Source organism: Molothrus ater, chromosome 12, assembly GCF_012460135.2.
Source record: "Molothrus ater isolate BHLD 08-10-18 breed brown headed cowbird chromosome 12, BPBGC_Mater_1.1, whole genome shotgun sequence".
Lineage (NCBI taxonomy): Eukaryota > Metazoa > Chordata > Aves > Passeriformes > Icteridae > Molothrus > Molothrus ater.
The window spans coordinates 17,727,944-17,755,392 of NC_050489.2; the positions used below are offsets into that span (position 1 = coordinate 17,727,944).

The 27,449-nt window shown below is 42.7% G+C and overlaps 1 protein-coding gene across 1 annotated transcript; it reads right to left on the reverse strand.

Annotated features, from left to right (window-relative positions):
- Positions 1–3,973: 3,973 nt before the first annotated feature.
- Positions 3,974–7,808, reverse strand: HSBP1 (heat shock factor binding protein 1). The gene is made up of 4 exons (XM_036390450.1): positions 7,727–7,808; positions 6,830–6,896; positions 6,146–6,265; positions 3,974–5,270 (listed from the first exon to the last, which is right to left on the reverse strand). Exons 1-3 carry the CDS (start codon positions 7,769–7,771, stop codon positions 6,147–6,149), a joined length of 231 nt encoding a protein of 76 aa, XP_036246343.1. The 5' UTR covers positions 7,772–7,808; the 3' UTR covers positions 3,974–5,270; position 6,146.
- Between the last annotated feature and the right edge of the window lie 19,641 nt (positions 7,809–27,449).

Genomic DNA, 27,449 nt, shown 5'->3' on the forward strand with positions numbered 1-27,449 from the left:
TCACAAATCACATTTGTCACATGCACACCTGCAGTTCTGGAGAAATTAACTCCATCGCTTCTCCAGCTGTTAATTCCTCCAGGATTGAATCTCTCGAGCAAGGATTGCACGTTGCACAGATCTGTAAGCTGCAGGTGTATGTGTCTGTGTTTATATCTGTATCTAACTACAAGAACTTCATAAACAAAAATGTCAGCTCATAGCAAAACAGTGTAAAAGAGCACTTCTATTATCACATGCACATTTTTCAGAGAGGCAATTCCTGGTAAACCTTTCTGATTTCAGAATGTTTGTGAGAGGTAAAGTGTCTATTCTCATTCTTTATTTTCCTAATTTAATTTCATTAACTCTACATCAGAGCGAGGAAAAACTATCTCAGCAAGCATTAGATCTTTTCAAAACAGCGAGGCTTAAAGCCCAGGAAGTGATTTGTGCACGCTCTTGATTTTCTGAACTGTAAACCAACCTAAGTGCAATCCCCAGAGCTCAGCAGCATGTGGCTCCTTACAGCCCCAGCCTCAGAGCCCCACATTAAAGGTGCCTGAGTGATTCATCTGAGCAGTGCTGCTCCTCGCAGTGCCTGTGCCACTAGAAGGCACTCTCTGCTAGAAAGTCGGGAAAAGAGAAGATTTTCATTAAATAATTCCGTGTGGACACCTCCAGGAAAAGTGCAGGCTTCAGGTTTAATGTCGGAGAAATGCTGGACAGAGGCTCTGGCTGTGGTCACAGCTGCTTGCCAGCCAAATTATAGAATTGACATTATTTCCCTTTGGAGGGCAGTGCCAAATGTATTTACAGTGTGAAGGACTGAATTCCACGAGCTCTGAGCTCTGGAGGAAGGGCCAGTGAGTGACTCCAGCACTTGCCCAGGATTTGGAGGACAGGCAGGTGACATCTACAATTCCACAGGAACCTCTGGCAACCCAATTCCCTGAGGATGATGCCTCAGGTTTATCTTTTTTTTTTTTAATTTTTGAGATTCTGTGCTGCTTCAGTGTGTGGGTCTGGGTTCACATCAGGGGATGCTGAGCTCTGGGCACAGAGCAGGGAGACAAAACAATTCCTGCTCCAGCTGGGCACCAAGGACAAATGATCCAAATCTCAGCCCAGGAGCACAAACACCGTGGGCTGGAGAGAGAAAAACAAGGATGGGACTGCAGGGGCTAAAGCTGGAATGGGACAATGAACTGCAAGATGCAAATGGAGCAGAACTGATCCAAGGCAGAGACCCCGGGAGCGCTCGGGCATTTTGGGACCATTTTGGTCCATCTTGGCTTCATTTTGGGACCATTTTGGTCCATCTTGGGTTCGTTTTGGGACCATTTGGGTTCATCTTGGGTTTGTTTTGGGACCATTTTGGTTCACCTTGGGTTCGTTTTGGGACCATTTGGGTTCATCTTGGGTTCATTTTGGGACCATTTTGGTTCATCTTGGGTGCAGCCCTGGCTGGGCTCTTGTGCTGCCCAAGGTGGATCCATTGAGGAGATCCTTTAATAAGTTCCTGCTTTACTCTAGCTCTGCCCAGCCTCTCTTCTAGCTCAGCCTTCCCAAGGCATCAAGGAGGGGAACCAAGGGCATTTTCCTGGGGGTGTTAAGAGAGTCAGTTTAAAGGAGGACAGGAAATATCAGCTGGCACAAAGGCTCCCTGCCAAAACCAGAGTGGCAGGATGGAGCCCAACAATTCCTCTGTCCCACAGCAGGCAGTGATGTGGGGGGATAGAATGTAAGAAAATAAAGATGGTTTAGAAATTAATCTCACCCCTAAGGAGTTGCAGCTGGGCCAATTATCAAAGATTAGGGACAGGCCTGACTTTAACAGGCCACAGCTGTACCCAATGAGAAGAAGAGTGCAATAAAAGAGTGGGTGGCTGGTTGAGAAGGGAACTGGAGTCAGTGGCTGCTTTGTGAGGAAGAAAAAGAGGCAGTGCTCTGAGAGCTGCCCACGAGAAACACCAAGAAGAGCCAAAAGTATGAAACTTTTGTGAGAGGAGACAACAGCATGGAACCCCTGCAATGAGATGAGAGCACAGTGACACCTGCCTGGCCCTGAGGGAGCTGGGCTCATCCTGTGGGAAGGGAGGCTCCCAAGCTGGCTCCTGCCTGGGGTGAGTGTCACAGGTCACTGTGTCACTGGCTCTCTCCAGCCTCATTTAGTGCCTGCACCAGATGCTGCTGGCTGAAAGCTGCAGTCTTATTTACTGTACATTGTCTTTAGGGCAGAGATTAAATGAAAAATCCTCTTAAGGATATCACAGCTCTGGATCATTTATCAGTAGGCAGAAGTGTTTAAAATATGCTTTTATTAGAATGCTGTTCCTCTGTGCAGAGTAACATTCCTGCTATAAAGACAGGAATTAGGAAACCAGAAGAGATGAAACAGCAATGTCAAATTTATTTGTGTTGCCCAGGTAAAAATACACAGGCCACACAGCTCCTGTGATATTTAACTTATTTCTCAGGTCTTAATTCAAACCCAGCCCTGCTGTTAAAGATTGCCTGCACAATCTGTGGCTGAAGACTTGCATTAGGTCACTCCTAATTTCTGTCACAGAAAAACACTGATTCTGTTTGCTGCTCCTAATGCAGATCTTTGAAAGGGCCTTGTCTTAGGTTGGAAATGCACGATGTGGCCAGGGCTGTGTGTTCTACTGCCATCTGTCAGAGCTGGGGCAGTTATCTCTGTTCATTGGGCAGTTTTTCTTTATCTCTCCCACACCAATCCTCCCTCCAGGAGATCTCTGCTGTCCATGGGCCATTAATTATTAATTATCTTCTCTCCATGGCCAGTGAGTGTCCCTGCATGGCTGATCCAATTCCATCATCCCATGGCGAGATGCTGCGCCCAGGGGGAGGAGCCAAGCATTCCTACCTGGATACAATCTGAGGTTTGGGACGCCAGAACAGCCTTTTCCACTGGATTCCCAGAGGAGCAGCTGCCTCTTCCACGGGACCTTCAGAGGAAAACTCCCCCCTTGTGCAGGATCCCTGCTCCAGCAGAACCACAGCTGGCACTGCAGGAGGGCTGAGCCCCCATGGGATGGGGCTGTGCCACCACCCTGACACACAGGGGGACAGGGACTGCCCTCACTCTGCAGTGTTGTTTTGTATTACTGTATTTTTAATTTTTCCTAATAAAGAACTGTTATTCCTGCTCCCATATCTTTGCCTGAGAGCCCCTTAATTTCAAAATTATAACAATTTGGAGGGAGAGGTTTGCATTTTCCATTTCAGGGGAGGCTCCTGCCTTCCTTAGCAGACACCTGTCTGTCCAAACCAAGACAAACAACTACAGCTGAAGTGGGGCTCTGAAGGCTCACAGGGGAAGAGAAGCAGGGCTGGGAGAGGATGGCAATGGAAACCCAGAGTAGGTGCAGGGAAAAGCAGCTAAAATCAGTCAAGTGTTACATTTATGAGGGAAAAATACCCCAACTGAACAATGGCTGGAATCTTTCCAGTGACTGGAAAAATAGAGCTGCTTCTTAAAGCTGAAATGATTTTCCTGGAATTTATTCTGCCAGGATAAACTTGAGGAAAGCAGGGTTACTGCTGCTGTACAGGGTGCAGGCAAATTCAGCAATGGCCATGGAGGAACACAGCCAGATTAGAACTTAGAACATTATACATCATATATATATATATATATATATGAGAATGTACATGTATAAACATCATAAAAAATTATTATCCACTTGAATATGCTTCCCTATATTCTAATTAATAATTAATTAGAATTAATTGTAATTTATTACTATTTCTAATTAATACTTTTCCTGTATTCTGATTAGCTGCTAAAGGCCAGATCTGACAGGGCACGAATCATCACCTTTTTATTATACAGAGCACACCTGGATTTTTGGACTTTCCTGTGAGCAGCAGCTGTGCTAAAGTCTTTTTATAACTCACAACTAAATATAATCTCCCATCTAATGATATATTTATGCTAGATTATGCTGTAACACACACAAGCTGGCTATTTGTTACCACATAACCGTTTATTAGATTTTTTTTTTTTGAAATGGCATTACAAAGGACCTAAGGCTGGTATTACAAGTCAATATTGATACATTTCTCATGTTCACAAAACTCCCCCGTTTTTATGAGCTTTTATTACAGTGAGTTTGGAAAAATGACCTGTCATATTGCCTTCACAGCACTCAAGTGCTAATTTGGTGGCATTTAAGGAGCAGCTGAAGTGTGGTGCAACTGCTGCCTGCCACTAGTGCTTGCTGAAATTTGCATTTGAAGCTGGAGGAGCATTGCAATGATTGTCAGGAATGGCTGACATTGGTCATTTTTCTTCACAAGTGACACAGTTTAAACTCTCCCAAACACACCTTCCACGGCCAAAATGTAATAAATACACACTCCAGGCCCAAAGATGTGGGCATGATTAGAAAAGCAAACAAAAACAATCAAATATTCTGAAGTTGCTATTCTGAGAGAAGCAAGGTTTTAAAAATCTACCTGGATTCTCTCATTTTTTGTTCACGTATCACTGCTTTGCTAGCAAACTGTATCCAACAGGGCAGTGATTGCCACTGAAAACCCCACACAGACATTGCCACAACCCCTGTCCATCAATCCCAACGCCTTCCAGCCAGTTATGGATCAAAGGTAATGCCAGAGGACATGTTAGAAACCTTCAGTCCCACGGTGAGATTGCTCTGTGAGCAGCTCCTTGTCTGCCCAGGTGTCTCTCATGGCCCATCTGCATCCCCTTGATGCTCCAGGAACACCAGCAGTAGGAGAGATGGTTTTGATGTTCAGTGCCTCTCGTTTCCTTTATTACATGGATGAAAGACAACACAATCCTCAACTAGTGAGTGCCTGATGCTCAGAGCTACAATTAATGCAATGAATTAAGTTTCAATCTTGTGCTTCACAAACTCACAAGGCAAGGTTCCCATTTGGAGGGAGTCACTAAATGCTGAGCTATCAAACATGAAACATCTACAAAAGTACAGGAAAGAGAAAAAAGTGACTCCACAAAAAAATACACCCAGGAGTTGAGATCCATAAGATCTGTGTTTTAATAACACAACCAAGTGATCCTCGTTACAAGAATTCAAAAAGTGAAATTACAGTACACAAAATCAAAATAGAAACTACCCTACCCCAACTACACAATGTACATTAGGAATGCAAGCTCTGTAACAATATAAAAATGCTTTCACACACTGGAGTTGCAAAAAGCCATTTTTTAATTCCAAGGATTTGTAGAAAAAAAAGAAAAAATAATCTTCCATGACTTATCTTAAGTTGTTGGCAACCTGTTGGGGCAAAATAGTAAGAAAAGACATTACTGGGAATTAAGAGAATGATGCTCACCAGAGATTTTCATTTCTGGGGTTCAGACTAATGGAAATGACACTGAGGGCAACAAAACCAGTAATAATTTGTGTTTCTAACAAGGTAACACAAAAATAGACACCTTAACAAGCAAGAACATATCTGTTCCAAACACAGGCCCACTGTAATACTGGGGCAAGGGGGCAATCAGAAAGAATAAGAAGAATATATAATATAATAGAATATATAATACAATAGAGATTTACTGGCAGGTGAATTGCATTCCTCCAGGGAGCACTGCCCAGGGACATGGATTGCCTCATGCCTGGGTGCCCTCCCACACAGCCAGCACCTGCAGCTTGGCAGCTGGGAGAGAGTCACTGCTCCCTGCAGGCTCCCAGATGGCACTCAGGAGGAATTTGCAGCTGAGGGGCTCCTCAGCAGCCCCTGGGGCTCCACCTGGGCAGTTGCTCCAAAGCCTGAGTGCCTTTTCCATGGGGAAATCCCTGCTGGTGTCCACCCTGAGCCTGCCCTGGCCCAACCTGGGGCTGTTCCCTCTCCTCCTGTTGTTGCCTGGGAGCAGATCCCTAACCCTCTAGCTGTCCCCTCCTGGCAGGAGTTGTGAAGAGCCACAAGGTCCCCCCTGAGCCTCCTTTTCTCCAGGCTGAGCCCCCTCAGCAGCTCCTGGAGCTCCATTCCCCTCCCTGGCCCTGCTCTCTTTCTCTTTATCACTCTCTCTCTCTCTCTCCCCAGCACAATCACCCAGAGCAGCCCCCAAACCAAGGAGCAGCTCCCTCTGTGTGTCCCAGCCAGCAATTCCAAAGGCCCAGGGGTCTGCTCCAAAGCCAGGATTTACTTTAGCCCTTGTTGGAAGCCGGGGTCTTGTTCTCCCCCTCGAGCTCCTCCACGCCCGCCTGCATCATGAGGTCGGCGATGTTGCGCTCCAGGTCATCGATGCGGCAGCTCATGTCATCGACTGCCCGGGGGTCAAGGGACAACAGGGACAGCTCAGGGACAGGGACAGCAGCCTCAGCAGGCACCTCAGAGCCCCCCAGCCCAGCCCTGGGCACTGTCAGAGTCGGGCACAGCCATGCCAGGCTCTCAGCACACTCACCGGGGCAATTCCTGATTCCCAAAATCCCATCTCAGCCTGCTCTCCTCAATCCGAGCCCATTCCCCTCCTCCTGTCACTCCAGGCTCCTATAAACAGTCCCATTTCACCTTTCCCTTCAGGCCACAATTAAACCACCCTGAAGTTTCACGTTTCCAGGTGAACAATCCCAGCTGTGCCAGCCTTTCCTCCAGCAGAGCTGCTCCATCCTCTGCTCACCCTGGAGCCTCTTCTGGTTCCTCCTTTCCCAGCCCCAAATGATAACATTCCCCTACAAGTGTCTAAAACTCCCTTGGTTTCATTGTTTTTATCCTTACAGCTTTGAGGAAACACTTATGGCCGCTTCAAATTTCTCTTACAAACCCCACTGGCCAACCAGATTTGGTGACACTTGTAATGCTGCCCCCATATGAGTTTAGAAAAGGATATTTCTTCCAATTATTTGGTCAGACATGGTTTGAAACTTGTCCTGCATTTGCTGGAGCAATGTCTGCACCTAATAGAAAGGGATAAAAAAGAAATGGTTTGTTTCCTTCAGAGGCTGTTACCCGATCTCATGTAACAACTACATTGATCTTTCACTGCTAAACTCAAACCCCTGTAGTACAGTTATACCTAGAAGTAAAAGTGCTGCTTAAATACATGTATAATGAGGTGTTACAGGAAACATTTGTAAAATCTAGAACCCGGCCGCCTCCCCAACCAGGACCAAAGTCAGGACAGCACCTCCATGGCCCCATAAACGTCCATGGCCCTGGTAATGTCCGTGGCCCTGTTAACGTCCATGGCCCTGGTAATCTGCGTGGCCCTGTTAACGTCCATGGCCCTGGTAATCGCCGCGGCCCTGTTAAGGTCCATGGCCCTGGTAATGTCCCTGGCCCTGTGAACGTCCATGGCCCTGTTAACGTCCATGGCCCTGGTAATCGCCGCGGCCCTGTTAACGTCCATGGCCCTGGTAATGTCCCTGGCCCTGTGAACATCCGTGGCCCTGTGAACGTCCGTGGCCCTGTTAACGTCCATGGCCCTGGTAATGTCCATGGCCCTGTGAACGTCCGTGGCCCTGTGAACGTCCGTGGCCCTGTGAACGTCCATGGCCCTGTTAATGTCCGTGGCCCTGTGAACGTCCGTGGCCCCGTTAATCTCCATGGCCCTGTTAACCACAGGGGGATTCTGTGGCGTCACAGACAGGGTTGTGATGAGGGCCCCCTCTCCTTCCACCCGCTGCCACGCCCAGCGACACCTCCCGCGGAGCAGCTGCTCCAAGCCCCATCCAGAAGCGGATTCTCCCTCCTTCCCCGGCTCTCCGCAGCCCGGCCCGAGCCTCACCACGGCCGTCAGGTCCTGGACGCTCTTGGGGTCGGTCTCGGCCATGGTGGCTCCGGCGGCGGCTCCACTTCCGGGCCGCGCCCCGCCGCTTCCGCCAGCTCTCGCGAGAGCGCCCGCACCGCGGCATTGTGGGAAATGTAGTCCTGAGGCCAGCCCCGGTAGTCCACGGACCGGCCCAGCAATTAAAGATTTTCGCTATTTCTACATTTCGGCTGAAAATTGTGCTGTTCTCTTATTAATTATCCTTCTGTCTTCTATTGGTTACTGCTGTATGAGCGTGGTGTCAAATCATTCTATGTAAAGAGCTTCTCTGCTCTAAGGATTATACATTTTTGTTTGAATGACTGCTGTTGTCTCAGTTTAACATGCACAATTTGGTTCCTGAAGTCCTCATTTCTTTACACAAAGAAAAATTAATTATTTATTTTAATAAATAATACATTCTTAAATTTATTATTTATTAATAAAATTTTTATGATTTAAAAATTATTATTTATTTTTAGTAATAATTTATTAATTATTAATTTTATTACTTTTTGTTTTGTTTTTTATTACTTTTTGTTTTGTTTTACTTCTTTTATTACTTTTGTTTTATTACTTAGGGTTTTTTTTTCTTTTTTTTTTTATGCACGATATTAAAATGTTCCTTTCTTTTACTTCTTGCTTCCTTCTGGATGAGCAGTTTAAGTTAAGCTTAGGTAGGTCTAATCTCTTGAATGCTAACAATCTACCCAGAATTAGATGAAAATTTAAAGGGTGACATTTCATGAATATCTCTTCTAGAATCCATTGGCATTTCTGCTGCTTTGCCTAGACAAAGCTGGATGATTTGATTATAAATAGTTCATGTGTGGAGGAGAATGGGTAATTATTCTCAGTGCCTGCTCCATTAAGATTTTTTTCCCCTCTGTTATTGAGTTAAAAGAAGTTTGGCAAATCACCCCGGAATTTCCAGCTACAGATCTCAGACTGAAATGAAGGGCACTTGAAATTTTATTTTCTCCAGGAAATTTGAAATGTGTCCTTCCAGTTCCAACTCTACAAAAGCAGGAGCAAGGCACCAATTGGAGATGGACAGAGGAGAAATCTGCAAAACAAATGGGCAGTGTGGAAGCCAGCAAGGAAAGCTGTCCAGGAAAAGGGACAATGACAGAGCTGTGCAGCCATGTCACCCTGCTCTTCTAAAGCCCTTCTCAGCCTTCTGATGTTTACATATCTGTAATGAAGTTTCTCACACACTGTTCATGTAAATAATGATGGGTTTGCATTCCTTTCTGGAGGAGGAGAGAATTAATGAACTGTTGGTTTGACCAGGGTGGTTGGAGAAGTAGCAATTTCATCCTCCAGTCCGTGGTCACTTTTGGAATTCTATAAATATCCAAATCAAGAAATAAACGAGCTCTTTTTTGCCTTAAACATCTCAGTGAGTGTCGTTCATTTCATGGGGTATTGTTGTATTTTCAATGATGGGAATAATGTGAATAATTGAGCCAGCTCAGCCAAATGTGAGGGGACAAAAACCTCCCAGAGCAAGGGAAGGAAGGTCGCAGGTTGTGCTTCTGCCCTGCAGAGCTGCTCTGCCATGGGCTGCTCTTAATGCAGTTTGCACTCAGATAAACTCTGAAATCAGGTTCCTGAGAACATCCTGGCTGTGAACAGAAAAAATGAGCAGATGAGATTTACTTAATTTTTTAATTGGCATTTCTTATAATCCCAAATGTCCACGGTGTTCAGTATTGTAATTTCTGGGGCCAGTGGGACCCTTGGTTGGGCCCATTTGGGTGGTGCTTTCAATAATGTGAATAATGTGAATAATTGGGGCAGCACAGCCAAATGGGAGGGGACAAAAACCTCACATAGAAAGAGAAGGAAGGGTCACAGGTTGTGCTGTGCCATGGGCTGCTCTTAATGCAGTTTGATAAACTCTGAAATCAGGTTCCTGAGAACATCCTGGCTGTGAACAGCCTGGCTCAAAGAATCTCTGGGTAGCAGAAAAAATGAGCAGATGAGACTTAATTAATTTTTAATTGGCATTTCCTATAATCCCAAATGTCCACAGTGTTCAGTATTGTAATTTCTGGGGCCAGTGGGACCCTTTTTTGGGCTGTGGATCAGGCAAGTGCTGCTGGTTTGGCTGGATCTGGAAAGGAGAAGGAAAAGGGGTTTTTATCCTTTAAACCAGAGCCAATGGCAGCTTTTCTGCAGGAAATCACTGCTCCCACAGGGAGGAACTCTTGGGACATTCCTCCCCCAAAAACTCCTTTGCTCTCAGAGGATGACAGAGCTGCTTCATCTCACAAATCTTCTCAAGTTTAATTTTTCTGCCTTCATTTATTCAGAGTGGGGAGCCCTGGAAATCCCTGGGGTTCCCAGGATCCCTGGCACTGAGGAGCTGCCCAGGTGGCTCCTAAAGCTGCTCTTTGCTCCTGTCAGAGTGCCCAAACTGGCACAGTTCTGCTGCTTTGTCAAACTGCCTGGAGCACCAGTTCAATGCCTGCTGCAAAGTCACATCAGATTGTCTAAAACAATCCCAGTGCTCTTGGTAATTTTCTGCTCTGAACAGTTTAGGAGAGCTCAGTGGTGCTGGGGCAACACAAAAGCAATTTTTGCAGGGTACCTGCAGCGTGCCAGAGCCAGGGTAATCCATCAGGGTGTTGCCAGCACTATTGATGGGGTCTGGGATGGAGTTTGACTGCAAAGATGAAGAGGAAATTAAGTATAACAGAGTGATAATGGAATGATCAATGCTGCTGGCTGCAGACTTGGTGTGTGCACTGGAAAGGAAGATTTTCTGTCCATTGTGGAGTGAGGGGATGAGCCTCTGGTCTGAAATTCAAAGCCATTAGTGGGGCAGGGGGAACCCTGGGGCTTTGCTGACAGAGCAGGGAAATAAAGAAGGATGGGGTGATGTCCCAGACTGTCTCTTTCAAGAGAGCAGAAATAGTTCTGGGGTTTGTCAGGAAATTCCCTTTCCTCAGTAACCACAGTTCTGTTTTCTCTCACAGACACTGAGTGTAAAGATGGGATTTTGGAGAAGTCCTTTTCCTCTAGCATTTGAGTAGCCTGGGCTGTGAAGCAGAAATTTGTTGCCATAAAACCTCTTTTGTTTTGTTATTAAAAGTCTGATTTCCATGGGAAAAAAAATCATCAGTTTGGGACAAGGATTTTCTTTTTAAGGGGACTCTCTGTAGAAGGAGTCTTTACTCAATAAGTGAACCAGAAACCTGTTGTCATAAAAACTCTTTTTTTTGTTATTAAAAGTCTGATTTCCTTGGATAAAAGTCATCAGTTTGGGACAAAGATTTCCTTTTTAATGGGACTCTGTGGAATGAGTCTTCACTCAGCAGGAAAAACTGTGCTGAGTATTATGGGCCTCAGAGTCATCCACCATGAAGCTTTTTGTGTTCCTAAAAACTGATCCTGGCAGGAAAATTTCTGTGTCCCACCTTGGGAGCCCTCCACAGTCTGTAGGACTGGTCTCTGTGGCAGACATGGCTGCAAAATTCTCTTTTGGGCAAGGCCATTTGGAATTTTTGATGATTTTAATGGCTCCCACAAGGGAAAAGGAAACTTCTGAGTGTCTGATTGCTTGTAGGATGGGGCATTCATTATTTATCCTGCATGCTTTTGTTGCTGCTTGCTGCTAAACATCCTCATCCTCGTGGGTTCCGGTGCTTTTATAAGATGTCAAGTTCTCAGGAAGTCATTCTGGGATTCATTAGGGATCTCCATCTCTTTCCCATCCTTCCATGCATGGAGGAGTCTCAGTGTCCCCCTCAGTATTGTATTTTGACTTGTTGCAAAGCCCAAGGGATGGATTTCTGCCCTCTGGAGTTTTCACCACAGCCACTGAGGTCTTTATTGACAGCATCTGATGCACCCTCTGAAATGTTTTCAGCTGCCTTCCTCAGGAGGATCAGATTTTGAACCAGATAATGGGATGGCTTTATCCCAATCATATGGTTTAAAATATCTTGTGGGGTCAAAATTTCATTATTTTAATCTCCCATTGACCATTACATGAACCCTGGCAATTCACTGTGGCTTTTCTACAAAACTAAATTGCTTAGCAGTGGCTTGTACCAAATCTTTTTATAACATCCTTGAAGAGTCAGTAGCTTTCTAAGACAAGATCTCCTTCTAAAATTCCTTTTCCACACAGTAAACTTTTATTTCCTAGCATTACTGGCCATTCAGATTCTGTGTCATTTACCTTTGTTTTCTGTTTAATGCTAAGCTGAGTTTTAAGCCATTCACAGGGCAATCAGAATTTCGGCTTTAACATTTGTGTAGATAAATTGCATAGAAAGTTTAATTAACTAATTATGTACCCACAGTGAGTCATAACAGCCTGGTAATTCAGAACTGCAGCAGTCTGACCATCAGCAGAGTAATTCTCTTTGTGCTTTAGGGGATGCCAATCACGACATCAGTGCTCTGAAATTGGCAGTTTTGGCCAAAACAGGAAGATTTGAGGCAAACAGAAGAGAATTGAATTGATATTTTGGGGAGCCATTTGAATATGGAAGCCAGCCACCAGTTTCAGAGATGATTAGGGTTTTAGAAGCCTGGGATGAGCAGGAATTTTTCAGAAATTGGGCATTCAGAGAGGAGCTCTCTGAGCAAGGGTGTCTCGTGAAGCTCCTCACCATCACCGTCCTCCTTGGGTTGTTTTCAACCCACTGTGAATGAATTTCAGTCCCCCAGCACACGATTGCATGGATCTTTATAGTTAATTGCATTCAAAGTAAGAGTGGTTGGGGATTTTCTTCTTTTCCCTCTATTTTTGTGAAAGGTTATTTGTAAGTATGTTCATTTTCAAACTGGATGCAACCTGAGCCAGAACTCTGGAGTGTTTACTGCAGAAATGTGGATTTGGTCAAACACTTTATTTCATATGTGCACACCCCTGATTTTTCCCATCCCTTCCTCTCTTGAAGCATCAATAGTAGTTAGTAAAAACCTCACAGAGCTGGGCTAATGATCCCTTCAAAATGAGCAGGGAATAAATTACAGCAGGAACCACACTAGGTAGATGACATGATTTAACTGAGGTGAGTCCCTGAAGGATTAGTCTGGTGATTATGGGAAGTGTCTTTTTAAATGAGGTAATTTGAAATTAAGTCTCTTTTCCATATCTGCTTAGCACAGTCTATTGTTCAGAGTCTGTGGCTCAGGTTGGTATCTGATGTTTGAAACAGCTTTGCCCAGAGAGTCTCCTGATGAGTTTAAAGTAATTTCAGACCCTTTCATTCCTGAATGCTACACCTGCAATGAGATTAGGCAGCAGAGTGGTTAAAAGGAGTTTTTCCATTGCTAAAAAAGGTACTGCTGTATAATTCAGAACTTCTCAAAAGAGAAAATCATTTAAAAGACTGGAAAGCTGAAAATAACCCACCTTGAGGGACTGCCTGCTGTCCAGAGCATGGACCCCAGCTCCTGCAAGCTGCAGCTCTCTTTGCTTTCTGCTATTCCCCATGGATTCTCCCAGATCAGGAGCTGCTGGTTAAAAATGTGCTGGGGAGCAGAAATGCAGGGAGAGCCTGGACATTGTGCTCTGTGCAGCTCACCCAGGCAGAGCAGAGCACTGGCACTGAAATAGCAAGAGATGTGTGATGCCAGTTGGTCAGGAATCTGCCTTTTACACCCTCCTGAGAGAAATCATTAGGGATCCACCGAAATTTCCCATTTCTCACAGTAAATTCAGATGGCTGGGACATTTAGTGGGTCTGCATCATGGTTGCTGCCAGGCACAGGAATGTTCTGGCTGGTGAGGGGGCAAAGAGCTGTATTATTATTATTATTATTATAATTTATTGTTATTATTATTAATTGTTGTTGTAATAATAGTAATTACTATTGTTATTATAGTATATAATATTATATACATAATATATATAATATATATAAGATTATATATAATATATATAATATATATTATATATTATATATAAATATATATATATAATTATGTATATAATTGTATATATAGTAATTATATTTTATAATATATATATATAGTATATATATATATTATATATATATATAATAAGACCCAGATTTTCCAGGAAAGTATCCATGATAAATGTTATCTGCCTCTTGAATCTGAGGATGAATTCAGGACCAAGCCTTCATGCTCCTGCTTGGGAAAAATCAAAATTGTCTGAGCTCTGTCAGCCCTTCCAAATTGCAATTTTTTGCTTCTGCAGCTGACTGAGGCCAGCTCCTATTTGTGCACTGGATGTGCCCAAGGAGAGGAGGGAAAGCTGGAGCTGCACAGTGCTGAGGTTGCAGGGAAATTGCACTGCCCACTCCAAACACACAGAATTATCACAAACCATTAAATGGTTTTCCCTTCTGCTGCACACTTTGTGTCCAACCTGTCATGGCAATCTCGCTCTGGAGCTTGAGTGAACCTCAGCCCCTGATTCCCATCCTCTGCAAGGAGCTTTCCAGCTTGGCAGCCAGAAACCGGGCAGCTCACAACACAAATCCTGTCTTGAGTTCCAAACTCTGGCTCTACAAATTGCACTTGTACGTAAAATAAAGCAATTTCTAACCATTGGCAGTGGATAGATGCTGCACTGATGGGCTGGATGTGTTTGACAGGCTGAAAGCAGCTGCCTTCCAAAGGAACAGTCCTGCTCCATGATCCTGTGCCAGATAAGCCTGCTTATCTTCCAGACTCAAGTAGATCAGGTTTAAATTCTGGGTTTAGCCATTTTAATCTTGAATGAAATGCATGCATAGAAACTGTAAATTTGTTTGTCTGGCTCATGTTTCTCTTGTTACAAGGCTGCTTATCAGAAATAATAAATCCATGCACTTTTTTCCTTCTGAAACACTGGCAAGGTCTAATTATATCATGATTTATTTTATAACATCAAGACCAGGACTTGAAATATTTACTCAGGAAAAAATTAGAAACCACAGAGAGTAATCAATCATTCACAAGTGGACAGCTGAAATTCCTTCTGTGTCCATTTGGTAGAGTGAGTGCAGAATAACCCTGTTATTGGGACCTCTGACAGAGGCAAAGAATAAAATTCAGCCTTTTTGATTTGTAATGCCCTTTCAGGCTGAGCCTTATAAAAGCACCTCATCCTGAGTAACAATCACAAACTGTAGTCCAGGCTTTTTAATCCTAAAAACACAAGGGATTAGTGAAAATAGTAACAATTTGGGGCCCAAATAACTGAGTTATATGGCATGTTGGTAGTTTTTGTTTTATTTTTTTAATAGTCAGATCTACTCCAAAACCTTCCAGCTCTGTAAGATTGAGTTTGGGTTTGGTGGAGGGATGTGCCACTGATTTTTCCCTGTGACTTTTCCTTCTCCAGGCCCTGCTGGGCACTCCTCATGGATTGCTTTCCTCCTGGGAGTGTTTGCAGATCCCAACCAGTTGCTGCAAACAGAAAAACTTCTTATGGCATTTACCTGTGTGGAGAGACAAAAGTGCATTAGAAATCCTCAATGCTTCCAGGGTAAAAAAGTGCCCACCACAGAGCTGAAATGGATGGGAACCAAGCTGATTGCAGAAAGAACAATCAGTCTGCCTCTGAAAGAATTATCCCTGTTTTCCAGCCTGAATTTTCAAGTAACTGTAGATCACTATGCAGAAAATTATTTTTCATATCTAATTTATGTTCACTAAAAGGATCATAAAATTCTCCAGATTCTGCTTCTCCCAATTTCCAGCTGTCTCAGGAAGACTAAGAATTGCCACCATAACTCTAACCCTTGATGTGTGTTTAGTTATCAAAACACTTTGTAACATCACTCCAGAAGCCTTGACATTAATGGTCAGTTCTTCAGCTTCTTTATTCCAGTGAAAGGTGAGCTCAAAGATATAAAACACAACGGAATCGGTGTCAAACTAATTGATAATTTAATGAAAATTCAAATAACTGAGCAGACAGATAAGCAGACCTGAATCACAGAATGGGGTCAGCTGCTGGGATGGAAATATTCCTGTTCCATAATTTCATCATTTCAGTGGGGTTGGTTTGTAGCCTGTTAAAAACGAGATGTGGTTTTGTCACAGCTCACACACTTAATTTCAGAAATTATTCACCAAATCTAAGGTTTGTTTTATTTATTTCATTGGGGTTATGCTGGTTTCCATCAGCTGGGGATATAATAGCCATTTCCTTGGATTTCCCACCAATTCCTGCAAATCCCATAGTGAATGCCAATAAAACTTTCTGACTGTGTAGGTTTTGAGTTGTGCTGTGTGTGGAAGGACTCTCAGCCCCATCTACCAAATATAAGCAGGTGCATTTTGGCCAAAACGGCCTGGAAATGGTGCTGTTGATATCATCTTTGGCTTTGAAATGGAACATGCCCAGAAATTAGAATGATGCAGTACAATTGAACAGATCTACCTTCTGTTTTGGAGTCTGTTAGGAAAGTTATATTTTAGTGGAAATAAACCGCAATTCTGCCATTTTATTCATACTGCAGGAGATATTAACCTCCCAAACTGGCTGTTTGCAAACAGGAATATCTGCTAAGTCCTTCTCACAGCTTGCTTTTTTTTTTTTTTTCCTTCCTCACTCCAGAGAAACATTTTCCAAATTTCCCTTCCAGCATGAGCTCTGTCATCTCACTGCAGGTCAAATGTAGTCTGTCCTTGCCTCTCTTTCCCTAAGAAATTCATTAGGGAGCCATAGAAGAGCTGATAATTAGCTGTGAGGGACTTGCAGCAGATGTTAAATATTGTAGCACTGATAGTTTTGTACTCTGAGATCTGAAGTGCTGGAAACCTCATTCATTACTGATCAATGGTTACTCTCATTTTCAGGGATAGAGGAATTTAGGAGCTAAGTTAGCAAGTGAATATATGAGCTGATTAATAAAAATTCCACAGCAGCCCTTAGCCTGGAGGAGGCTGAATTTAGAGCCAGCTCAGACCCTCAATTGTTTATGCAAGGATGCTTCAACACCAACCTGAAACTGCAAACCCAGGAGGGCTCCCCTGGGCTCCCTGAGCACCGATTTGGGTCGTGTTCCTCAAAAAGAGCTACAAGGCAGCAGCAAGTCAGGAACCACAGGGGGATGTGCAAGAGATGGAGAGCAAAGCCAAAAACAGATAAAAGGAACAAGGCCTGGTTCCTTTTTTCGTTGTTTTAAGCCTTTTTCCCCTTTGTTTTAAGCCTTTTTCCCTTGTTTTAAGCCTGTTGTAATTTGCCTGATCCCATTGAGAGGAATGTTTCACGTGCTTTATTTTGGATAAGCAATATTAAAATTTTTCTCCTGCAGGTTACAGTTGGAACCCTGGTTAATGAGAATTTTAAACTTTCTGTGCTGGCAGGCACTGACCCCCAAGAGAACACTGCACTGACCTGAGGCTGTGGAGAAGCTTCCAAAATGGAATGACAGAACTGGGATTGTGGGTGTGGAGTTTGGATAGAAATGTGTGATATCACAGGGTGGGAAACTCAGAGTCTAAGGTTTTAGAATATAATAATATATATAAAGCAAGATGGAGGTTTTAGGGCCAAGGCTGGTCCTTCTTCACCTACTTCTCCATGGGTTTGGGTGGTTTTGTGTAATTGGATAAAAAAGTCTGCATTGCATGGCACAGGTGGTTGGTTATTGGGTTAAAAGTGAAAATAATTGAGGTGTCATTTCTTAATTGGACAGTTTATCCTTTAAAGGCCTTGTAGAGAGAGAAATGGGTCTCCATTTTTAATTTGTTACAGTGAAGTGCTGTAGAACTCACAGCACAGTTTGTGAGATTAGACAATAATATAGATACTATAATATAATATAACATATGTTAAAATATAATTGTTTACATTATATATATTCGATATTAGTATATATTTATAAATTATATGTTATATTTGTATATTAAAATTATATTATTTCTAGATCAGAATTGTATTTTTCTATATTATATATTTCCATTATAGATATTATTCTATATTATATCTATATATCTATTATATATATTATATTATATCATATCTATTATCTATATCTATTCTATAGTATATCTATATCTATCTATTATATATCTATATAATAATATCTAGATATTATTCTATATTATATTTATTATCTATATCTATTATTATATTATCTAATATATATTATTCTATATTATATGTATAATCTAGATATTATATCTATATCTATCTATATCTATTATATCTAATAGATATATTATATCTATTATTATATATTATATCTATTATATATCTATATAATAATATCTAGATATTATTCTATATTATATTTATTATCTATATCTATTATTATATTATCTAATATATATTATTCTATATTATATATATAATCTAGATATTATATCTATATCTATATCTATCTATTATATATATTATATCTATTATTATCTATATAATACATAGATAATATAATATAGATAAGAACTAATAAACATCTGAATCCAAACAAGAAATACTGTCTGACACATTAAAATCTTGGCAAAAAAGAAGCCAAGTCCCCCTCAGGTTCCCACGACATGGTTTGCCAGCCTGTGCTGAGTCCCAGGCTCCAGGGACAGAGTTGTGTGCTGCCCAGCTGACAAGGAACATTGAAATCAATGAATTCAGGAAGTCAAAGCTGGTTCTGAAGCTGAAGCCCAAACCCCCAAACCTGCAGCATCCTCTTCCTCACAGGTCACTGCATCCCTGCCAGAGCTTCCCTGGGGCGCAGAGCACCCAGTGCCAGCTGCTGGGGCAGACCCTGCCCTGGGCAAGGTCTGAGCTCCCCAGTCCCTCCCTCTGAGATTATTTCTGATCCCCAGCACGGGCCTGGCCCTGTGCATGGCCGTCAGCATCCCTAATTTTATCAGCTGCATCTGTTTAATTGGCATTTCAGCAGAGCAGGGAGCCTGGGGGCAAGGGAGACATGGCTCAGACATGAATGGCAAATGTTTTAAAGCTTCCCTCTCCCCTGGGTGAAGCCTTCCAAGGACTCTGGTATTTGTGCTGCTCCCATTCCAGGCTGCCCTCCTGGGCTTGGATAAAGTTTCTTCCTGTGCAGAGAACATTTAATGGATGTACATGAGATCTACTTCATATGGGCCATCTCTCTGTCATACAGCAGCATAACCAACATTTCTCAGAGCTACTATAGAGATTTGTACATTTCAAAGGCTATTTTAGACCATTCTCAGGACTTTCTGCAGGAGCTGAGTGCTAAACTCATGGGATTCTCTTTGTTGAGAGCTGTCAGAAGTCCCTTAAGCACTAAAATCTCTTTACAAGAGCTTTTGGAACAAAATCTTTTGCAATTTTCCAAGGTCCAAAACCTATGCCACCTTCCAAAACCTTAAACATTTAGTCGTAGTTTCTCTGTGTTTTATGCTACTAAGAACTGTATTTATCCTTGTCACTTTTACCTGTTTATCAGTCCTGAATGCCACTTACATTTTGTAGGAATTTCTCTGTGTTTTATATTTCTAATATCTGTATTTATTAATGTCACTTTTACCTGTTTATCAGTCCCACATGCCACTGATATTGCAATAGAGAACTTGGTGGGAGATGCTGCTGAAAATGTACCAAAAATAAAATGCAAACCTAATGCAGGATTGTGCTGGGAGGTTGGCTCTACACTCACCATCCTTCTCATATAAAAAAACCTTAACATTTTCTTGCTAAATTATCATTTCTCACAGCATTTTGTCAGTGGTTTGCTCTCACCTCTCAAACTCTGCAAACCCCTTCAAACAAAACCTTTTGCAGTTGTGCCTGATCACTGATGCAACCAGAGGGTTGCCTGATTTATAGAATTAATAATAATAACAACAATAATAATAATAATATTAGTGCTAACTTGTCAAAAAAATTAACAACTTGATCCCTACTTGATCTGTACACACAGTTTTTAGAAAATGAATTATTCTGGAAGAAGGAGGTGGGGAAAATATTGCTGTTTAAAAAAAGTCACCTTACCAAGCCAGCTCTGAGAACCTGGGAACCCTTTTTCCTGAAAAAGAAACAAAGCATCTCGTCCTACTTTCCTAGAGATTAGCTTTTGTTAAATCTTCCAATCTTCTGGCATCCTGAACCACTGACTACTCTAATAACAGCATTCTGCTTAATCCTTATGAAACACGTAGTGATAATGCCTAAGAAACAATTGCTGTTTTACTTTTAGCTGCCAGCTAAAAGCTTGAGCTAAACTTAAAAAAAAAAAAAAGAAATGTGAAGGGTTTTTTCCCTTTTTTTTCCCTGTAAATTCTCTAATTATATACTCCAGTTATTTTTTTTCCAGTATATTTATTATAGATGGCCAGCTCTTACTATGTTTTATTTTATATTCTCTTAGAGCAGACCAAAGGTTCACCCCTCCACTTCATCATTAAACAAGTAAGAAAAGAAAACCTGTTAATTTTAGGAGGCCTTTATATATAAAGGAGGTCTTCATCTATAAAGGTCTTTTTAGATAAAGTTCTGATCTCACTTCACATAAATCAACATTTGTTGTCCTTGGAAGAAAATGGCTGTTTAGTAAAAAAATAGGTAAAAGGTCTGAAGAATGTCATTAATATTTTCTGATGATATGAGGAAATGTGTTTTTAGAAAAGAAAGTTCATATTAAATCACTCTGCCTCTTCTGCATGGCCTGGGAGCTGCTGTGAGCAGACACCATCCTCTGTACAGGTGACACACCCAGGGGAAAATCTGAGTAAGAGCCAGCCCAGGTCAGACTTGGTCATTTCAGCAGAAATGTGAAACAAAAATCTACAGGCCAGGTTGGGATGATGACCAAAATCACGTTTGCTCTGACAGGACTGACTTGAATTCTCCTTTGCTTTTGTGGTTAGATTTTTAATCTGGTTTAATTTCAGCCCAGATTTATCTGCAGAGGAAAGGCTGAGGTCTAAAGATCAATTCATTCTGTTCCTTCTCCCTGCCCACCTTTTCAGGAGTAATTTGTTTGCCTTTCTCTCAGCTTGCACACATTGTATTTGCATTGGTAGATGATGAAATACTTGACTGATTTTTAATACTTCTGTAATTTGGTCCACTTGTTCCCATCCATGAAAAGAGAGGTAATTTGTTTCACCAGGAGCTGCCAGGCAGCTTTTCTTAGCTGGAGCTTGCACTCTGGAAAGGCACTCATCAATAACCAGGTGGATCTGCTGCTGTCAGAGCGAATCCACGTGGAGGAGGCTGCACCAGAGCTTTCTCTGCAATTGATGCCTCTCAAGTGTGAAAGGGAACAGTACAAAGTGTGTGACAAACCCTGACTCTTCTAAAAAGGGGCAGAAAAGCCCTGAGTGTGCCTAGCACAGCATTCTGCTGCTGCACTGTGTCCTGGGACATTTACTGGGCCATTGTTCCTCCCTGAGGAGATCATCTTCACATAAAGATAGAGGTTTGGATGAGTGCCAGCTGGAGCTTTTCCCTTTTTCTTCTGCCTTTTGGCTCCTTACAGAGATCCCCAACCAGAGAAGAGATATCTCTGATTAATTAATTAATTAATTAATTAATCAGGCTTGGGGTGAGGGACAGCCAGGATTATTATAAATTCTTGGGGACAGTTTGGCCTTCATGGGGAATTCTGACACTTGGGGCGGAGGGGTTGCTGTGCTGGCTGGCAGGAGGGGAAAAAACTAAATCATCTTTTCTGTAGAGAATTCAGGCTGCAGGAAATGAGCTGGGTTTTCTCTCTCAGTCTTTAAAGTTAGAACCAGTTTCTCTTGTGTTATTTGTTGGCTGAGGGTGTCATTCCTTCTGAGTGCTGCAAGAAAACATTGCATACCACTTATCTCTGCCCTGAGACACAAAAGGCTTTCATTAATTAGGCTTGAATGATCTGAATGGAGAGGAAAAGCAGGCCTGGGGTCCAGTGTGCTGAGAGCTGCCCAATACCTTATCTTGGTAGCTGAACACAATCCCTGTTCCCTCCTATCCTATCTACAGCTTTTGTATCCAACAGGAGCGCTGGGCTAATGGATGTGCCTGATGCCAGCTGGGTGGGAGCTGGAGTAGGTGATGTGTTGGGGTAAATCATGCTTTGGGTGAGAGTTTTACCCCTGAACTCTGGCAGCCATCTGGGAATTAACCCATCCATCTGGGATTTAACCCCTCCATGTGCAGCTGAAGGCAAACACTGCAGGCAGCTGGTGTTCTGTGGGTGATATATGGAATAAACACACCTGGCTCTCAATTTAGCTCAGTTTGTTAGGGGGTGGTGCTAAAAATGCCAAAGGTGTGGGTTTGATCCCCATTCACTTCAGAGCTGGACTCCTTGTAGGTCCCTGTGATTCAAATTTTAAACATTTTTTCTTTCTTCCCTTAACAGCAGGATCCATTCCTGCCCTCTAGGTAAACCTGAATAAAACTTCACATTAATTTGCAATCTTGCCTTCATGCTAAGCTACCCAAAGTCTTTTATTGTTCATTTCACAGCTCTCAGAGCCTCAGCACCTGTAAAATCTCAGCCTGGTGAAGGATGTCTCTAGTTAGGAATGAGTGCAATGCTCTGCTGAGCTTGGAAATGTGCTCAGCTTTCTGTGGCTTCTGCTACTTTGTCATGCAAAGGAGCTCAGAGATTTCTTCTGGCTTCTGCTGGGGACCATGCAGAGCAAAGCTCAGGTGAAAGGAGGTAACAGGAGGGGAGAAATGAAGATAAAGGCAGACAAAGGCCTCAAGGTGATTCTGGTGTTGATGCCTGGTGAAGGCTGACCTAGAACAGAGAGTAGATGGAGCTAAAGAATAAAGTAGGGATTTATTCAGAGGCCTCAATGGATCCATCTTGGGCAGCAGCATCCCAAAATGGTCACAAAATGGACAACTGGTCATGGGGTCTCTCTTTTTATAACTTTTGCTCCATTTGCATCTTGCAGCTCATTGTCCCATTCCAGCTTTAGCCCCTGCAGTCCCATCCTTGTTTTTCTCTCTCCAGCCCACGGTGTTTGTGCTCTTGGGGCTGAGATTTGGATCATTTGTCCTCGGTGCCCAGCTGGAGCAGGAATTGTTTTGTCTCCCTGCTCTGTGCCCAGAGCTCAGCATCCCTGATGTGAACCCAGACCCACACACTAAAGCAGCACAGAATGTGAGGAAAGCAGAAAAGCTGAAGTTGCATTTGTTGGAAATGTTGTTGGAAAGCAACATGTAATGATAGGACAAGGAGGAATGGCTTTAAACTGAGAGAGGGGAGATTTAGATTAGATTAAGGAATAAAATCTTCCCTGTGAGGGTGAGGAGACCCTGGCAGAGGCTGGCTGCCTCTGGATGCCCTGGCAGTGCCCAAGGCCAGGTTGGACATGCCTTGGAGAACCCTGGGACAGTGGAAGGTGTCCCTGCCATGGCTGGGGTGGCACTGGATGATTTTTAAGATCCTTTCCAACCCAAACCAGTCTGATTCAAAGCAGGGTGCTCAGTCTGCTGTGGGCTCCCATAGGGCAGAGCCATCTTTTTGTCAGGGTAAGTGAACTCTGATTTGGTATTTCAAATGTGAACAAAATAGGAAATATATGAAATAAGAAGGGGACCCTCACAGTGACCTGACTGGGACTCCTGTTTGGCCCCAGTTTTGGGCTGAGATCTGTCTGTAAGAGAGCTGGAACACAACCCCTGGAGAGTGAGCACATCATCCATCCATCCATCCATCCATCCATCCATCCATCCATCCATCCATCCATCCATCCCTCCATCCATCCATCCATCCATCCATCCATCATCCATCCATCATCCACCATCCATCCATCCATCCATCCATCCATCCATCCATCCATCCATCCATCCATCCATCCATCATCCACCATCCATCCATCATCCATCCATCCATCCATCCATCCGTCCATCCATCCATCCATCCATCCATCCATCCATCCATCTATCCATCCATCCATCCATGCCTCCATCCATCATCCATCCATCCATCCATCCATCCATCCATCCATCCATCCATCATCCATCCATCCATCCATCCATCCATCCATCCATCCATCCATCCATCCATCCATGTGTGCTGGAGGAGTGGGAGAAAATCCTCAGCACTGCTGAGCTCCTGTTGGCTCAGCCCCAGAGCGCTGTTCCTGTGCTCACACTGGGGCACATTTGGACCATCTGTGATCATTCCTCAGTCATTTCCTTCAGCCTGAAAAGTCTGGGCTAGAGGGGAGCCAGGGTACAGAGGTTTCCAGAAGTGCAGCTGCAGGGCACAGCTGGGTATGTGGCAGCTTGGAAAGTGCCTGCCCTGGCACTCTGGGATTGGTGATTCTCCTACAACCTGGGAAGAAAAATGGAAAGGAAAAGGAAAAGGAAAAGAATTATGTCAATTATATCAATTATATCTGTGGAAACCCATGAACTAGAAATTGTTGTTATTTTGTTGTTTCTTATGAGCAAACCCACAGGTTCCATGAGGAAAATCCCCCATTAGTACACATCCCTCTAGACCTGCTTCCCTGCATGCCACACAGGACCTTGGGAGAATTTCCTTGGATAGATTTTGGCAGAGTTAAGCCCTGTGCAGAGTGTTAGTTTTATAAGCTACTTGATTTACCCACCACATTTTCCAAGACGAAAGCTTCCCAAACTATTATAAGCTTGATTATTCAGCAGAAAATCAGTTAGGAGAAATGAGTGCTGTACCTGCCTTGCTCAGCGCGCTGGTCCAGGGCTTTTTGGCTGTGTTTTCTTGCTCTCTGAATAAAACAGGAGGATCACATAAATATTGGCAGTCCTCAGTGGTGCTTTTTAGCCAGAGCTGAGCCAGCAAACAGCTCTGTCTGTGCCAATTTCTCTCTCTCTCAGGCTGAACGTGCCCTTGAGGAGCAGGTTCAGCACCTCCTTGTAGTTATAAATGGAATATATTGTCTCATACACAGGGACACAACCATTGCCTAATGGTTTACAGGTTGGGATACTCTTTGCTGTTGGTGGACCTTTTTTCTTTGTTGGAAACAGAACAAATCAAGAATTCCTTGGGGTTTTTTATTCCTCCTTCCCACTAGAATCAGCCATCCTGGAAATCTCTGAAGACCTCGTGAAATTCCCTCCCTTTTGGAAATGGAAGTGTTTGAGAGTGTTCTGTATGATCATTAGATATATGCAGTCAGTATGGTTTGTAAAATTACAAGATAAAAATGGAATGCAAAGGCTTGAGGTTGTGTCTGGATTTGTAAATCTTGTGAACAGCTTGCAGGACTCTCAGACCAACAAAACTTGTGAGCCTGGAGAGTTATCTTGGTGGTAAAAGAAAGGTTAATATTGATTCACCTTCCTGATTGAAGGTTTTTACATTTCAGAATCCCTCGAGGAGGATGAGTATGGGAATAAATGAATATGGGAATAAATCACACAGACTCCATTTCCTTCATGGTGGAGAAGGCCCATTCTTTATTCACAAAACTCCTTTTATCCAGTTTTACAGACCTCTTGTGGGACTCCAATTGGTCAGGAGCTTTCCTGCCAATTACTTTATTGGTCAGTAACAAATTGTTATTCTGGATTGCTTGGTCACTCAAACTCCCAGTGTACCTGCAGGGAAAGTCGTTTGTGAGAGATAGTTTTCATTTCTCTATCTCAGGTGTAAATCCAGTTTATACAGGTGCACGTTGTCTTTTACCCAGGAATAGATTGTAATGTTCATGAACTGCTCACACCAGCATTGCTTTCACATGGGAACCTGCCAAGTGCCAGCTTTCTTTAGAAGAACTGACAGGCCAGCCAGAGCAGGCCTGATCTTATGAAGATTTTCTTTCTGATTTTCCTACCTTACTGCGAGGGCTGAGGACAGCAGTGAACACACAGCAGCCATGTCAGGGTGCTCACAGCTCCTGCTGCACTGGGCTGAGCTGGGCTGAGCTCTGGATTCCAGGAGGACACAGATTTACACCACATCTGGGCTGCTTTCCTTCCTCTCTCTGCTGGCCCGCGCTGAGATAGAGCAGGCAGGGAGAAGCATCTATCAGAATCTCTGCTACTTGGATAAAATGAAGTATAGTCAAACATAAAACTTCACTACCTTATCATAATATTTAGTTGCACTCTTTAGAGATCTCAGTGTGCTGGGTGATTGAAGCTCTGTAGAGTTTCAAAAAGCTGGAAGCACTTAGCACAGGAATTATCCCAGAACCTGCAAAAATGGGCCTTTAATTTGCTGTTATTTCAATAAATAGGATTAAAGCCCAGCAAATTTATCTACTGACATATTTTTGCTCTTTTGGGAGATAATTTGAAACTTATTTTTCTTCTATGTGGTGTTTTCTTCAATAACCTTGCCCTAAAGATTAATTTCTGTGTGTTTTCATTGTTGGTTTGGGTTGTTTTTTTTTTAATCCCACTTGTGTAATAACACAGAGAAATGGACCCTTGTTACAGTTTTATTCAGAAATGCATCATTTCTGGAGTTTTAAATTCTGTTGGAACATTTCTCAAACTCTGAATCCCTTATGGGATAAATCTCTTTGACCTTCAGTTTTCCTCAGCTATCTTTTTATCAGCATGAAATGAGTTTAATTTGTTTAAGCATGCATACTCACACCCTAATGAGCTGATAGTGTTATCTTGATCAGTTCTGGAAATGACTGTTCTAAATCCTGCCAGCCTCATTCAAGGTATGAACCCTTGGATCTGGCTTGGAATTACAGAGAAAGTATATTGTTTCACCCTCTCTTTCCTAAAATATTCTCTAAAAACCATAGTAATTGTGCTGGAGGAATGTATTCATGAGTCTTTGCTGAAGTATGTAATAGTTTTTTTCTTTAATCGTGAGCTCATAGCTTTTTGTCTTTCAGAAGCTTTGAAATTTCCTGGACTTTGTTGTCTTTGAGCAGAGCTGATTTCTGTGAAATTCTCCTGTAAGAGTCTCTCAGAGGTAAAAGAGCTCTGACTAATTTAGTGTAGAACAAGAGAGCTCAGAAAGCTTCGGGACACTCAGGTGGAAGTAAAACATCAGACCAATGAAAACACAAATGATTTGGAAAATCAGACCCTCAAGGCATAAACTTGGGATTGTTACCTGCTTTGTTGCTCTGGTGAAGATAGTTCAAAACCAGGGATTTTGCAAATGAAACTTTAATTAGAAAATTTTACTGTCTATTTTCTTAAATGAGGATGCAACACACTTAAAGGGCAGTGCAAGAGCTGTTGGTTGAAGAACATAAAAGCACTTTCTTCATTTTATTAATATTCTTTATTCACGAGTGCAACCCAATTATCTTTAGCATTTCTCACACATCACCTTTAAGGTGATGAATTTTAATAAGAAATTTCTTTAACTTTGTGAGCAAAGGAACAATTCCTGTTGTGGGCAGGTGAAAATAAGAGAAGCCATGGAACTGGGGAGGGATTTAATCTGTGTCCTGTCTGCCTGGGGAGGGATGGGGGCCTGGATTTTAAACCAAAGGGTGGAACATCAGCAAATGCTCCTGCACTTTGTGTGAAATAAAGTGAAACATCCTTGGGTTCTCACAGAGGCTTCACTGCCCTCAAGTTCAGCATCAATTGTTCCTCATCTGCTTCAGATTCAGGCAGCAGGAAAATTCTGTATTGGTCCATTTGTTCTTACTGAGAACAGCTCCTGGAAGCTGATGGAATTATTTTGAAGAAGCTGAAACAAAACCTGTTGGCTCATCTGGCTGGTTAATATCTGGCTGAACATTAGAACTGGAAAGAAAGAAAGAAATTTTGGAAGACATTATGACTTAATTATATGCATGTCTGGAGTTCTGTGCTAATATATTAAGTCCTAAATTACTTTTTAAAGCAAAATTTGCCAGGTATGAAGC